This window comes from Oreochromis aureus, linkage group 2 (genome assembly GCF_013358895.1).
Source record: "Oreochromis aureus strain Israel breed Guangdong linkage group 2, ZZ_aureus, whole genome shotgun sequence".
Taxonomy (NCBI): domain Eukaryota; kingdom Metazoa; phylum Chordata; class Actinopteri; order Cichliformes; family Cichlidae; genus Oreochromis; species Oreochromis aureus.
Genome location: NC_052943.1, coordinates 8,913,061 through 8,929,016, shown reverse-complemented (window position 1 = coordinate 8,929,016; position 15,956 = coordinate 8,913,061). Strand labels below are relative to the sequence as shown.

The 15,956-nt window shown below is 41.8% G+C and overlaps 1 protein-coding gene and 1 long non-coding RNA gene across 4 annotated transcripts in view; one reads left to right on the top strand and one right to left on the bottom strand.

Annotated features, from left to right (window-relative positions):
• frmpd3 (FERM and PDZ domain containing 3) overlaps nucleotides 1–15,170 on the top strand; it is a 92,843-nt gene extending 77,673 nt beyond the window's left edge. For all 3 annotated transcript variants that reach the window (XM_039616893.1, XM_039616889.1, XM_039616897.1), the window contains 12 exons: nucleotides 236–281; nucleotides 918–1,022; nucleotides 3,234–3,341; nucleotides 5,017–5,148; nucleotides 6,637–6,756; nucleotides 6,972–7,108; nucleotides 7,631–7,757; nucleotides 8,110–8,199; nucleotides 8,276–8,455; nucleotides 8,620–8,755; nucleotides 9,453–10,346; nucleotides 10,880–15,170. In XM_039616893.1, the coding sequence (XP_039472827.1) occupies nucleotides 236–281; nucleotides 918–1,022; nucleotides 3,234–3,341; nucleotides 5,017–5,148; nucleotides 6,637–6,756; nucleotides 6,972–7,108; nucleotides 7,631–7,757; nucleotides 8,110–8,199; nucleotides 8,276–8,455; nucleotides 8,620–8,755; nucleotides 9,453–10,346; nucleotides 10,880–13,680 (4,876 nt within the window). In that variant the 3' untranslated portion in view covers nucleotides 13,681–15,170. The remainder of the gene's footprint in view (nucleotides 1–235; nucleotides 282–917; nucleotides 1,023–3,233; nucleotides 3,342–5,016; nucleotides 5,149–6,636; nucleotides 6,757–6,971; nucleotides 7,109–7,630; nucleotides 7,758–8,109; nucleotides 8,200–8,275; nucleotides 8,456–8,619; nucleotides 8,756–9,452; nucleotides 10,347–10,879) is intronic.
• LOC120441673 lies at nucleotides 196–9,606 on the bottom strand. Its single transcript, XR_005614174.1, has 4 exons — nucleotides 9,470–9,606; nucleotides 9,015–9,083; nucleotides 4,967–5,157; nucleotides 196–238 (listed from the first exon to the last, which is right to left on the bottom strand). It is a non-coding gene; the product is annotated as an uncharacterized LOC120441673 (long non-coding RNA).
• Nucleotides 15,171–15,956: the final 786 nt, after the last annotated feature.

The following is a 15,956-nucleotide window of genomic DNA, read 5'->3' as shown; positions in this document are numbered from 1 at the left end:
TCAGGGGCAGGTGATCAGCAGCGCAGGTGAAGGGGAGTAAAAGTGGTGAGTGTGAAAAGGAACAAAGTGTTTCTTATTGCTGGCGATGCGTTACATCAACCCAAACCTGCGGATGAGTCAGTCACTTTTGCAGCTGAAGAACGGCAAAGGAGACGGCAGCTATAAACTGGGGGCCTCCAAATACCGTGCAGTCCTTGGCATTTTCTAACCCACTCCGTTCTCTGTTGTTCCATAGACGCTGCAAAGACACGATAGTTCTCACTGTGCTGCAGCCCCATCAGGTAGTATGCTGGGAAAATCGCTTTCTTTCCTGTTCCTGTCTTTCAGGATTTCTCTTACTTCTCATCAGTCAATAATAAACACTTTCACTTTCAGCCTGAATCTATACAGTACTCCCTCCTAACAGTACACACCAATGCAGTGCAGGCACACATTAGTATTCGCTGCCATGCTTTACACACTAGAGTGATTTCTTTTTCTGGTCACCCCTCAGAAGAACTCTAAGTGAGCATATTAGCACCTACATGAGACCTTATTAAATAAAGACTCTTCTGTGTATGCATAGATAAATACAGAGAAAAAGGAAAAGCACCATTTTTCTAACCATCTGACTAAACTGGACATTGTTAGAAGGTGAAATCCTGACATTATGAAAGCACATGGAAGCTCATTATTCATGTACTGATAATACTAAGCGGTTAAAATTTTTATTTAGCTAAAAAAACAACCAGTTTTAAATACTGAAAACGGGGTAAGGTTAATGTTAAAAGTTTGCACTTATCCAGTTGTCGCATTGCAGTAGCATTAGCCTGCTCTCCAATATGTCTCTTTAGCACTAGCAGTCGGGGGGGGCTTTTCTTTCATTTATGTCTCATCCTCTAAGCTGAGTTCCTCTCCCACTCTCTTCTCATCCTCAGTCACCTAAATCTGCCTTCATAAGTGCAGCCAAAAAGGCCCGCCTGCGAACAAACCCGCCCAAAGTGCGCTTCTCAGAGCAAGTGTCCATCAGCGACCCGGACTCAGTAAGTTCAACTTGTCGCGTTTCTACATCGTGCACACACGCGCAAACACACGCCTCCTGTGCATTTCTCTTGGTTTGATCAGCAGCCACAAAAGCTTTCAAAAACCCTTAAGCATCCTTTCACCATCCTTTTAGGATGTTCAATCATCCTGTTTGTGTGTGTAGTGAGAAAGAGGCTGAGGCGTTGGAAAAAAACCAACCTGTAGCCTCCCTCCCTGTAGCCATGTAAACAATCACAATGTGACTTTATTTGTTTTTTTGACCATTATAGTCCAGCCTTTCAACTCAGCAGCATATGGTAAACCTCCCAAAATCTCACTCTACTAATCAACATCCACACGCTGCAGATACCACCTCCATTTGCAACAAAATGCTCCAGTAATAAAAGCATTTCTGTACAGTCCCCAGCAACATGTCAATCAAGAACACATTTAGGGAAAATTAGCCCACGCACTAAATAAGGTGAAAGCACAAACATAGCGGGAAACAGATAATCAATAAATAAAAAAATTCTGACAAAATTCTATTTTCCTTTTGTGTGAAGTTAATCGAAGAAGACAGAGAACACAATTGTTTAGTGCACAGACCACCAAATCACTGATCTTTGAATAAAGGCAAACGGCTCTTTTTTCAGTATCGATTTTACTATCTGCTCTAGACTTACAGTGTCAGCAATCTTCATCATGGACCCACAGGTTTCTTTTGCTAAACTTTAAGGTGCAGGACACAGGGAATGTACCATTTATGTAATAAAACCTATGACAGAGCACTTATGTGTGACACTTTTAGCAGTTCATTTATTCACAAAGGGTCACAACAGCAGGTCCCTCCACATGTTTGACACAGTTTTTTTGACAGATGCCCCTCCTAGGATTTTTTGTCTTCCTAGGATTGAACCAGGACTCGTAGGTGAATGTGTAAAGCACCAAACTATGGTAACTTTTTTTAGCCTATGGCTCCTAATGATAGGAGATCGGTGTGGACTACCTTGCTTGATGCACAATGAGACAAAAAGAGGGGCAATGACATAAATCTATAGTGTTGAGTTGTAATTTGCTTCTCTGGGCAGACTTTGCATATGACAAACTGGCTCCAAATCAGTGTCAACTAGAAAGGACAAAGGTGGTTGGCTTGTAATGGGAGCGATAGACCTGTTTATCTGAGTCGCTTAACCAGTGCACCCTGGCTTTAGTGCTGCAGTATGGAGGAAGATCTGTTCACTCGTAACTCAGACTTCAGTTTCTTCCAATCTGCACGGAGGAACAGCTTGTTGAGTCTTTTGAATACTTAAGTTCTCCAAAAACAGACTGCTTGGGCATCTGCTGCGGACACAGTTCTCCGCTTAAACTAAATGCTTTTTGTGAGACAGATACTGTTGCAGTGAAATCCACATCTCTCTGCCATGACAAGCAACTAATTTTCTTACAAACTTTGTCATATATATTTATATATATACATATATATAAAGAGAAACAGGACAAGAAAAACAGAGCTGGATTTTGGGATGGAGGTTTATGGAGGATTTTATTTGGGCTGTGAGACTGTTTCCTGCAGAATCATTATGGCTTATCACATTAAAACTGCCAACTTCATCTCATTGCACTACCTTCTTTTTTCTTGATCACAAGTGCAGCTCTTTGAAATTACACAATGACAACTTGAACATTTTTTTCTGAGCAAGACCTTTTTTGAAAAAGGTGATATTGAGGGAAGAGTGGCTGTCACATCACATTTTAGCAAAAAAAAAGGAAAAAGAAGGAGAAGAAGCGAACTGCATATCGCAACTTTTCTTTTAATGTGTGCTTTAAGTCCAAACCAGTAACCTTGAATAGTGCTTGTCCTCTTATGCTTTCCCTCACCCTACTCTGCAGTGAGTACTTCCACTCCCACCATCCAATTTTCTTTGCATGGCATACATATTGAATGGGTAGGCCAGAGAAACTGAATAGGCCTTTCTTTGATCATGATACAACGCATGGGTTCGGCATCGTAAGGCAGGCTCTGGAGGTTCCTTTTGAGGCTGTCCGGAGTTCAGTTAAGAATCACTCCATTGTTCTCGTAAGGCCCCTTTGTTTCTTAGATCCTCCTCTTGCACTGCTTTTTATTATTGCCTTTCGCCAACGAGTAAAGCTGATTGTGTTGATTTTTTTAAAGCAAAACTAGCTCACACATGCCTTTCCTGAGCTAAACACAGGACTTTCTTCTCTTTCAGACAATGCTCAAGGACGACTCTTTGCTACTCATACCAAATGTGTTGAAGGTGTTCTTGGAGAATGGACAGATCAAGTCATTTACGTTCGATAGCCGTACCACTGTTCGGGTACGTACAGCCTACAGCTGAGCACAGGGGAAAGGGCAACAGGAATTACCACATGATTACAGCAATGACTTAGTGCCGCCATAATCATTACTTTTATTTGACTATGGGTTAAAACGGCTACTCGTGAAGTAGATGAAGATGTGAAGTGATCATTCGTGGTGATAAACTGCAGTCCTCCCTCTTTATTGTTTTGCTATAAAAAAGCTGGAAAATATAGTTGAAGTCAGACTAAAAGGGAAACGTATGGATGTACGTTCATCATACATACCCATCTCGTGTTTTTGTTTTTGCGTCTTTTCTTTTTTTTGGTGTCGACATAAATCCATTTTGTAGTAAATAAGTCGTTAAAGTACATTTTGGATCAGAATACAGAAAGACTATCAACACAATCAAATCGTCATAAGTAAATAAACAGTTTAACCACAAATCTGTCAAGCTAAGAGCCCTCAAAGTTGATCTAATTAATCACTGTTTTCAGAAAACACAGAGAAAAAAAAACAGCTTTAATTCTATGAAACTTTTTTCCTGGCAGTTTCTGGAATGTAAAATCTCATTAAAGTGATTAAGGTCATAAAGCAACAAATGAATTCAGTCAGACAGAGGTCATTTCTGTCTCTATGTCAGCCTCTAAGATGAGTCTGACATCTCCGAGCAGACTCATTAAATGGACTCTATTAGATTTCACAAATCTCTCCTCTGCTCATGGAGGGTGAGAGAGGAAAGAAAAAGAAAACTCAGAAGCACTTTAAAGGAGAGACAGCGGAAGCTCTCTCCTGTCAGCCTAATTAAATGGAATTTCAGCATAATAAGAAAGCTCAGATCAATAATACAATACCGCAGATTTAATCAATGGTACAAGAGGATGCCTACTTGCTATTAGAGTCTCTGTCAACTAAAGAAGCTTCCCTGCGGTGTTTTCGGCTGCAGTCTGTGGGTCCTTCACTTGATAGTGTGGCTTCCCCCAAGCGTCATTTAATGCAAAGCACACAGATCAATAGTGTTAAAACTGCTTATCTTTTAGGGACAGCTATTGCTTGGAATACATCAGCACAAGTCAACTAACTTCTTGATGGGCAGCAAAACATTTAGTGTACTTGCTTTCTTTTGCAGTTGTTAATAAGAGTCCATATTAAAATTCATAGCCAAAATGCAGTAATATCACTACATTGGACTCCTTTTTTCATGTCCATGCAACTTAGAGTGCGAAGAAATTATGAAAACTATCCTGAGGCATTGCCAGCAGTGAGGAATGATAAGCCATAAATGTCCCCTTAGATGGTATTTTCTGCATTTTAGAAAGATGATACAAGAAGCTCTACATCATTCATAGATACTGATCTGCACAGAGGTAAAATGTTTTCCCTGCACACTCCAACGTGCCGGCATTATTTTCCTAAATCGGTTGCACTCACTGTGCAGAATATAGAATATCTATAAAAGCTCTCTACTGCACTAAATGGCAAAACATAATATCAAAGCACAGAGACTTGAGTGAAAATACTCACTACAATGATATCAATGATAAAATGCACTGCATACACTTGAAGGGGGGTTTAAGGGTTCAAGGTGAAAGTAGCCTCAGTACAATGAATGTGCATATTTCTTGTAGCTTAATGTATTCTTACTGAGGCAGCGTATCCCAGTCTCTCATCTGCTTCCATCTCATTTCCTCCAGGATGTGATCTCCTCCCTGCAGGACCGTCTTTCACTGCGCTACATCGAGCACTTTGCGTTGGTGTTGGAGGCAGGTGGTCTGGACCAGAATCAGAAGTTGCATCTGTTGCAGGAGAACCAGCCACTGACACATGTAAGAAACCTAGAATGAAAAAAGAATAAGACATGTCTAAAAAAACTTTAAATTATATACATGCTATGTTAAAAGGGGATTTGCTGTTTTAAAAAATAACAACAGAACAAAAGCCTACCCACCAAAACCTTGCTGACATTGAAAAGTTTTTGAAAGATCGTCTTGGGTTGGTGCCTCAAAAGACATATAGAATGAGACGTCCCTTTATAGCTACATTTAAATGGACATGATAGGACATGTTCCCCTACCAATAAATCCAATATCCTCAGATAACCAGCAGATTAAAACACAGCCCTTGTTATTGAGAAGCAGTATTGCCTACTGCTACACTAACATGCTGTAGCAGCATGTAGGAACAGTAGCTCCAGAGGTTCTCACAAATGTTTTAGCAAAAACTGAAATTCAACAGACCAGGTAGCCTTTTTCCAGTCTTCTACTCATCAATTCTGGTGAGCCCATGCAAATTGTAGCTGCAGTTCCCTGTTCTTGACCGCACAAGTTTCAATAAGAGTGGCATTCTGCTGCTGTAGACAATCTGCTTCAAAGTTTGACATGTTGTTCATTCAGAGATGCTCTTCTGCACACCTTGGCTGTAAAAAATGGTTAAGTGAGATACTGTTGCCTTCCTATCAGCTGAAAGCCGTCTGGCCATTCTCCCCTGACCTCTTGGATCAACAAGCCACTTTTTCCAGGAGACCTGTTCTATATTTTCTCTTTTTTTGGATTATTCTCTGTACACCCTACAGATGGTTGTGTAGAAAACTCCCAGTAGATCTCAAACTCCAGTCCTCGAAGGCTGGTGTCCTGAAACTTTTCCATGTGTCCCTGTTGCAATACACCTGAATAAAATTATTATGTCAAGTATAGAACGAGTCCATGCAGAAGTGGCAACCCCTAATCCTACTCAAGTAAATTTAAGTAAATGTAAGTGTTGGAAAAATGTACTTCTAAAAGTACTTTAATTCACTCATAAGCTCCTGTAACATGAATCAAATGGCTGAATTTTCACCTCGGCATGCAGTCAAGTTCTATAGAGTCTTGCTAATGACCTACTTCTTGTATTCAGGTGTGTTGCAACAGGGATACATGGAAAAGTTTCAGGACACCGGCCCTCAAGGACTGGAGTTTGAGACCCCTGCAGTAGATCATCAGTTTCTGAAATACTCAGATCACCCATCTGGCACCAATAACCATTCCACGTTTAAAGTCACTTAAATCACTATTTCTCCCTATTCTGATCCTCAGATTGATCATTAAACATTTCTTGCAGCACTACACCTTGACTAAAATGACACATAAACAGAACTCACTATGAAATGCCAAGATAGTGCACATTGATGATGCATTCATGATGCATCAGTCTTCCCTCTTCACTTAAATGATACTGAAATGAATAAATAAAATATGAAATAAATGAAAATTATACTGTAATATGTGAATAAAATCAGAGTTATTTGGTATGTGGTTGATATGGTTGTATTCCCACAGGTGGTGCATAGAACCTATTTCCAAGGGATGAAGTGTCTGTTCCGCATTTGCTTCTTTCCCAAGGACCCTGCAGATCTGCTAAGAAGGGACCCCGCTGCATTTGAGTACCTTTATATACAGGTAAAGCATTGTATTAAAGAAAGATTAAAACAGATGTCATTCAGTCATGATACTTTTGAAGGGCTGTCTCCTCAAAGAGCTGTTTGAGCCAAAGCAAACAGTTTTCTTGCAGTTGTTCTTTGGGAATATGAGGAAATCAAAACAAATCAATAATACATTTTAAAAACAGTTTGGAAAGAGCACTATACAGAGCATATGTCATGATGTCCTCACAGAGTCGCAACGATGTCATCAAGGAGCGTTTTGGCATGGACTGGAAATCGGACGTCACATTACGATTGGCCGCACTTCATATTTACATCACTGTGTCCTCTGCAAGGCCCAATCAGAAGATTTCCCTCAAGCATGTCGAGTAAGTCCACAGAAAAGTGACGTTTTCAGAAATTATAGAGGGAAAAAAACTGATCTATTGCATTCTTAACCTCATTAACCATTTTGAGTCCCATAGTGACGTATGTTCATTCAACAATATTAAATGATTAATAATTAATCCCAGTAGTATTAAAAACTCAAATTACTTAAGGATCATTTTCTGCAGGTCATTATGAAAAAAAGAAAGCCATTGCTTTGTGAAATTACATCTCTCCCTCAATTTGCCCACTTATTCTTCGAAACCTCGACCTAGCAAGTAATTAGCTTCGACTATCACAACCACAGAAGCAGAACAGGTTCAATGTGCTTGTAATAGACTTAGGATAGCCATGTCAAACCAGGGCTGGTAGAAGATGTCAGCTAGGCTCACTACATCTTCCCATGGGAGGAAAGAAAACTTCTTTGTTCCTGCAGTTATGACATCTTTCTTGTACTCTTGCACGCCACTCTGTCTTTTGTGTACACTTCTGCCATCCTTCTCTGTGTTTTCTCCCTGTCACAGAAAAGAGTGGGGTCTAGAGCCTTTCCTTCCACTTACTCTACTTCCAACAGTAAAGGAGAAAAACGTGTGCAAATCCTTGTCTCAGTTGCTGAAGACGTACCAGCATCCACCACCATCGGGGAACAAGGTTTCTTCATTTAAAACATTTCATCAGTAAAAATTGTAACTATTTTAATGACTGCAATAGCTTGGATCTTGCTGGATGATTTTATATGTATATGCATGCAAATGCTCCATATTCTTGATTACTATTAATGCAAATCCAAAACCTCTGCTGGATCTTAGTTTATTGTATTCAATCTTTATGTCTGCTTGATAATCATTCCTTTCGACAAGCTCTTCATCCTTACAGATGTAACTGTTGCATAAGAGTTTATTAGCAAGAACTGTGGCTCAAGAGTGCCCCTAAGAGGCTGTATGGAGTACTAAAGGTGGACTGGTCTTTATTGAAAGATTCTTCTTTATCATTCTGTTGACAGGTCCCTCCACTGCAAGGAAAGCTGCAGTACATGCGTGTGCTCAATGACCTTCCACCTTTTGGTGGAATACTGTTCCATACTGTTGGACTGGTAATATATTTTTGGATCATTCATCTGTAAAATGTCCATCCATCCATCATGGTAAAGTTGCTGTGTTCTTCTGTAGGAGGAGAAGCAATCAGCTACAACCCTGCTGGTGGGTCCTCGACATGGCATCAGTCACGTTATTGACCTGAAAAATAACCTCACAACGGTTTTGGCCGAGTTCAGTCGGGTGTCCAAGATCCAGCTCTACCGTGAGAGCCAGGGAGTGGCTCGTGTGGAGGTGACAATCCATGAGGCCAAGGTATTATTACAGAGTGCCAAAAGATTCATATTACAAAAGTTTAAAATTCAACTTCGGAAATGCTAAAATTGTTTAGTATAAACTGGTCAAGAGTTAAATTTGATAAGGTCTATGCTTGTCCCCTATTAAGTCTCCTAATTCTCTTTCATGACATTCCCTTACAGCCACTGGTCCTCCTTATGGAATGGCCTGATGCCAGTAACTTTGCGTGCCTCATCTCTGGTTACTTCAAGCTTTTTGTAGATCCTAAACGTACAATCTACTTTAGGACCCCGGGTCAGTCACAGCTGACCAAGGCAGGTATGTCACTTTTAACCTCTATTGTTCAACAAATGCCATGTTGATGCTGAACTACATGCCCACGCCCAAGTAAAAATTTCATTTTACAGAATACAACATTGTTTCCTTAAAAGTTTAAGTTGAACAACATCACACATTCAGAGTCGTATGAGTTTCTTTCTTCCAGTTTCGTATTAGACACTGCATGTTAGGAAATTGGCAGTCTTCATTATGTGTTCAGTCTTCATGGACATTGATGGACGCTGCTTGAAATCATTACCTGATTATCCAGGGTATCCTGGAAATCCCATCCCATGGCGCCCTCTGCTGTCTCTCTTCCCATCTCCATCTTGACTCATTTGGAAAAAAAGTAGTCCATATTTCACTTTTACACAAAATATTAACTGAAACTGATTAACTGAAATGTATTTTTGCTGTAATCATAAACATTTGCTGTCCAGACATGAACAGATCTGCTTCCATCTGCTGTATCAACCTTTAGTCTACATCAAAGAAGAACAGTACCATTCTATCATCACATCCCACCAGAATCTAACCTTCTAACTTCAAACAAACTTCAACGCTCAATTTTCATTTTTGAAATAAATAATCCCCATGTGACCACCAGCTGTCGCCTGCTTTTCCATCTGGATCTTCTCTGTCCCCATTAGTTTTTAACTCCTCAAACTCTCCACTCCTCTGACAATTCTATCCTCAGATTACAGAAGTTCCTACCATGCACACCCACGCTCTGGGGCAGCCAGCTTGCCAAGTGGAGGGCGACGAGGAGACGAGAGGGAAAGCTCGCACAGGGAGTCAGGGTCTTCAAGGGCCGTGGTCCCTGCAGAACCTCAGCATCTAGGCCTGTGTCATGTCCACCTTCGAGAACAACAACAATTTCAGGATCTCCAAACACATGCCGAAGCAGAACTCGACATCAATGAGAACTTTATTTCACAGGAGCCGCCCGGACGGCCCCGCACAAAGTCAGATCCCACCCAGCAAAGTACAGAGGAAATAGCCGGAGTTTTAGAAAGCCCAGCAGTGGAGAATGCAGGATTTAGAATCCGAGCACAAACAATGGGTCAGTCCCAGAAAACTTCACGATACTTCTGTGACTCCTGCAAAGCCAGGCTTAGGGCAGAGGGTCTCTCACCTGCAATGAACAGCAGTGGGAGCTCTGGGAAACACTGCTCCAGTACTTGTGCCTCTCGAGATGGAGGAGCTGTTGACCTGACAGCTCTACCACCACCACCTGGGAATGAAGAAGAGGACGAAGAAGAGGCAGATGGCGGTGGAGAGAAGCTGCAACCACCACCACCTGCCATTGCTGCCCCACCACCTGGCTTCAGGGACAACAGTTCTGATGAGGATGACCCAAAGAGAGGGAGGAAGGCTCGTACCAGTGCCAGCACCACGGTCGCCTCTGGAAAGCTGTCCCAAGCAAAGGAAGATGTGCCTGTGACACTTATTGATAACGTGGCCACGAGAACGGTCCGGGATCATGCCCAGGAGCTTGATGACGCTCTGGTGTCCACCTTACAGGCACTTGAAGCTTTGGCTGCCTCTGAGGATTACCCCCATCACCCTCAACAGCCAACACAGACTGCAGGTCAACAACCTCAGTCATGCCACTGTTCTCAAAATACACATGTACAAAACAGGCCATGGATTATGTACTGCCAGTCTACAGTATTACCATACATTTGCAATAGATCATTTTAGTTAATTAATATCCAAACTAGAAAGATATTTAAATTAAGCTTAAAATAATATTGTCAATCATCTGAAAAATAGCAGATTTTGCATGAATAAGGAATCAATAGCTGCCTATTACACAAAGTCGTGTGCCTAAAAAAACAAGCCAACCAAATTTTTATATCTGCCTAAAATAGAGGCACTTACACTCATAGAGCTCTGCACACGAAACCCACAGTACTCTTGTGTCTTGTGTGGAAAACCCATTGATGCATAAAATTATCTGAAGAGAGGCAATAGATTTGATCCCGACTGATTTTCAGTTTCATTATCACAATTTTATCAGTCAGCTGGAAATATCAGTTTCCACAGAACACTATGTAAATGTTCTCTTTTTTTAATTTCTTGTGTTATTCTAACATTATACTGTGTTGCTCTCCTCTTCAGGCCTGATTGTCTTAGCTGCTATTACACCTGAGTCATCACTGGACTCAGGCCATGAGACCAACTCTTCTGAATTGACAGACGTTTCTGAGATGGTGTCGGCTATGAAACAGAACCAGAACCAGGCCTACCTGCTGGCTCACCATATCAACAAGGATCGAATCCTCTGCCGCCGTGACTTTCCCCTGGCAATCCCCGGCTGCACTGCAAAGACCATAGGGACTGGGGCCTTCTCCGTGGGTCAGATTCGTGCTGGCTGTCCACCCAAGCAAGTAATCCTGAGCAAGACTGTTCCCTTTAAAGTCAGCCCAAGCCAGGACTCTGCGGTTCTCAGTGTTGTGACGGAACAGGCGGGCAATCATGAAACTACTCAGATTGAACCGAAAGGGGAATTAAAAGCAACCACCAAAGCAAACACCCCAGAGCCCCCTTCTAAACCACCTGTGGAACTTAAGGCTTCCGAAGCTTCACACACAGAGCAAGTCAGCAAAGATCAAAAGTTAGTAAATTCTTCTGGGGAGACAGTGAGAGAAAATCTCTCTGATGGTATAAAGGGGAAGACAGCAGCACCTCTCATTACAGACCCTACAAACAAAGCCTTACCTAGTCTCTTGTCTGTGGATAGAACTGCCACTGCCAAGATTTCCCCTTCTAATATGTGCCAAGATGCCGAGACTGCCTCTAGTGAGACCATGAAGCCTTCAGCCTCTACAGAACTTCTGCCAGTTGATGACCTTTTCTGTACTTGTCCAGTACAACAGGAGTCTACATCTCAACTAAGACTAAAAGACCCACAGGTTCAGAAAATAGTCGTGTTTCAATCCTCGTCTCCCACAGATGATGAGCGCCTTCGAGCCAAAGGTCTCCAGCTGGCTAACAACAAAGAAAATGCAGCGAAAGTAGGACCAGAACCTAATTTGGCAAAACCCAGCCCACAAATACAAACCAAGTATTCCCCTCGTTTGCCTCCAAAAGCAGAGAGAAAAGAAACAGCTGAAAGCAAGACTGAGGGTGCCCAGGGCAAATTACAACCTGAGCTGCAGAAATGCCCAGTGAAATCCTTACCTATTTTAGATGATCCAACAACCCCTAGTCACTCTGTAGATAAAGTCTCCACTCTCCCTGCCAGAGATTCAAAGAAACAGAGCAGCGGTAAGGGGAAGTCCCAGCGCAGTGCTCCCTTCTTGAGCTTTAGAAATCTTCTTTCAGCCACATTTCCAGCGAGAATGCGAAGAGAAACAGATGAGCGAAGGGCTCAGCTGCAGAAAGTTCGCCAGTATGAGCTAGAGTTTTTAGAGGAGCTGCTGAAACCAAAGTCATCGCAGGGAGAATTTATGCCCCAAGGTTCCTCACCCGTACCCTCAGGAACTCCTTGTTCCTGCCAGCTCCGTTCCAGTCCAGTCCTTAAGGCACCAGGGATCTCCAGGGAGCAGCGACGCAGTTGTGACTGCAAGCGAATGTGTAGGGGCATGCGACTACCAGACACACCGGTTGGCTCTACAACAGAGACTCAAAACAGAGGCAGAGAGAGAACTGTCTCGAAGACCCCTCCAGCAGTCTCCAAAGCCCCTCACACCCAAGGTGCTACGAGGAGACCTCAGACTTTGGAGATCAAAACCACACGAATACGATCTACAAGTCTTGAGTCGAGAGAGCCAAGAGGAGAACATGGCTCCTGCTTGCCCACCTGTACTTCTCAAACAGATTGCATGGGAGCGCCACAGTATAAGAAGCTTCAGAGGCGATACAGCATTGGAGAACTGGACAACAGCACTAGCACACCTGTGTATGCTGAGGTGAAACCCAAAGCAAAAAGTCTCGAGAAGGAGATGGAGAGGGTGAGAGCCACAGGGCTGAGGCTCCCCACCCCAGTAGAGCCAGTCCACACTCAGTCCCACCAGGAGGGGAAAGGGAAAAAGGGTGTGTTTTTCATTCAGGGAGAGGAACTACTGCGTGAAAACAAAGAAGGGACTGGAGAGGTGTTGCTGACCATACCTAGCGAAGACAGTGATGACAAAGACAAATGCTGCTCATTCTGTTTTTGCTACAGGAAGTGTGAGGCTGCAGATGAAAGCAGCGAGAAAGATGAACTTTCATACTCAATACCCCTTCAGGTCCTTCCAGGCATGGAGCTGGACTCACGTACCTTTCCTGTCGTAAGCAAAACCCTCCAGGTTCTTAATGCCGAGGACTGCAGCGGGGACGAAGAAGAGGTGGAAGAGGAGGAACCTCAGACACAGGAGATTGACCTGAGAGCCTGCGGTACACTGGAGGGGAGCCTAGCTCGGGTGCAGGCTTTACAAGGGAAAACATTTAGCTTGCCCGATGGTTTTCTAAATGCTCAATTGGATGCTAATGAGTTGTTGGCTATCCTGCGTCACTGTGCTAACACCCCACAAGCTGAGGGTGAGGCTCGCCTTCAACCTTCACGGATTACAGAGTATAAACAGGAGCTGGCAGTGCGCTTCAAAGAATTCAGAGCATCTTGTCGGAGAGTGGCGAGCGTTGAAAAAAGTCCAACACGCATGCTCGCTGTTGTCACGGCTAGCTTTCAAGTGTTGTGTGAACTAACTCAGACTTTCATCAAACTGGTCAGAGGGGTTCGTTCAGAAGCCCAAAGGCTGCAGCTGTTGAGGAAAGTCGAGGAAGTTGCCATCAATTACACTTTGCTGTTGCGTGCAGCAGAAGAGTCAATGGGGCACTCAAGCAGCTTACCGACAAAAACAGTGAGCCCCCAAGTTTCCTCCAACGCCAATAACATGAGCTCCCTCACTCGACCCATCAAAACTCTGCCTTTGCAGTAAGATGAAATCAGAACAGTCCCAAATGTGGGTGGCAACTCTATCCAAATTCATTGTTTATTTATTTATTGTTTACATTTTTTACAAGATGTGCAATGAATCATCTACAGTAAAAATTGCAATGCAACTGTTCCATCACATGTTTACAGGCCCTGAGGTAGCCTCGTGGATCTTATTATGAAGTAGAAAGATACACCAAACTAATGCACAATGGAATAAGAACCCTACACAGACTGGGTGATACAGGGCTAATCACCTCATATCAATATTCACAATATACATAAATGATTATAGTATAATATTTTATATGTAATGTATATTTGAGTTGTGTCTACCTAGCAAATAATATAAAGTTTTGTGAAGAAAAAAGGTGAAGAATATATTTGAAATGTATTGAAACAAGAGAACTATTAAAATTATAACACATCAGAAATAAATGTATGCTTTGGACAAAAATATTTCAGAAATCTCGTCAAGTATAGCGACTTCTGTAAAGTACGTAGTCCAAAGGGTTGGCTGGTTGGTTAGATGGTGTTAGATGGTGTTTGTGTTTATTGAATTTTCTGTTGTAATGCAAACTGGTCTCTGCTAGCTATGTTGACAGTGTGAAATACTGATACAAGAGTCAAAATGTAAGTGACAGTGTTGGAAAATGAAAAGCACTCAAAGACAAGTATAAATATTTAACTATACTGATAAACACATGCCCTTTCTCTCACTATAAAGGTGCAGGTATGAAACACACCTGCTCAGGGCAGAAAATGTAGCATAGATTCAAGTCACAATCTTATTCACGGTACAGTAATGAGTGTTGTTACCTCATTCTGCAGAGAAGGCATACCCACAATGTACTTAGTAACACAGACTGTATTTTACGCCACCACTAATCCATAGCTCACTTGCACCGCACCAATTGTTAACAATAGTTTATACACACCCGCCTGCAAGTGAGTAGGCTTATCCTTAGGACTTTGCACAACCTCTGAAACTAGTTCTGAAGTTGAACTGTATCTTTTAATGTTTGATTCGCTGTTTTCAAGAGAGTTAACGCCACTATTTTTTTTCACAATTCATCTCCTAAAAGTGAATGCTGATCAATTTTAAAAGATTCCCCTGTTTTTATTTACGTTTTCAGAAACAATATAAACAAATTTGCTTTCTATGTGCTGTTACACATTGTGCAATCTAGCAAATATATAAGAACACATAAAGTAGTTTTCTATGTATTTTAATAAAACTAACACATCATTTCCTGTCTGAAATCTTCTTTGTGTCTCATCCTCTTGTTATTCCTGGAAATTACAGCGAGAGCCTTTAGAAGTTATGCCAGCCTAATGTGTGTAGTGGATGTGCTATTAAAAGAAAGTGCTGTGAAACCGTTTAACAATTATCAGAGGCAATTGGGCCAAATAACAACAATACACAGGAAATGCTGTTTTGAGTAAAAATAAGATTGACCAGTCAGTTTGGATATACAGTAACGTTTTACTCCAGTTAACATAAATTTGAATGTTTATAAAATGTTATATAGTCATGTAAAAAAGGAAGTAGTCCCCCTTTTAAATCTAATGGTTTGCATAATTTCAGAAATCATCTGGTCCACAAAAGGTCCTAAAATAAACTGCAAACAACCTCAGATGAATAACAACACATGATCCAGTGCACCATGTCATTATTTTATTTTATTTTTTTATTTGTTTTAACAAAAATTAAGCCTAACTGTAGAAACAGTGTCTGAAAAACCTAATAACACCCTGTGAATCAGTAGCTTGCAGAACCACCTTTAACAGGAATAACTTGAAGTGATCATTTTCTGTTTGACTTATTCATGAATCCCATTGTTGTGGAGGAATTTTGGCCCACACTTCTTTACAAAGTTGCTTATGTAAAGTGGAGTTTACATTTGTTTATGCACAGCACAGCATTTGAATCCGATTGAGGTTTGGACTTTGACTGGGCCATTGCAACACCTTGATTCTTTTCATTTTCAGACATTCTGTAGATTTGCTGCTGTGTTTGAGATCAGTGTCATGATGCACAGCTCAATGTAGCCATCAGACAGATGGCCTTACATGTGACTCTAGAATGTTTTGATAGAGGAGTTCATGGTTGACTCAATGACTCCCAGGTCTGTGGCTGCAAAACCTGTCCTGTTTATGCTGATATGTTGCTTTTGGCTTTCACCACTGTGAATTATGGAGAGACAGACTTCAAGAAATCTTGTGGTTTTTTCAGATGCTGTCATGTTTTCTTTAGAGAGAAGAGTCTCCTGGTAACCT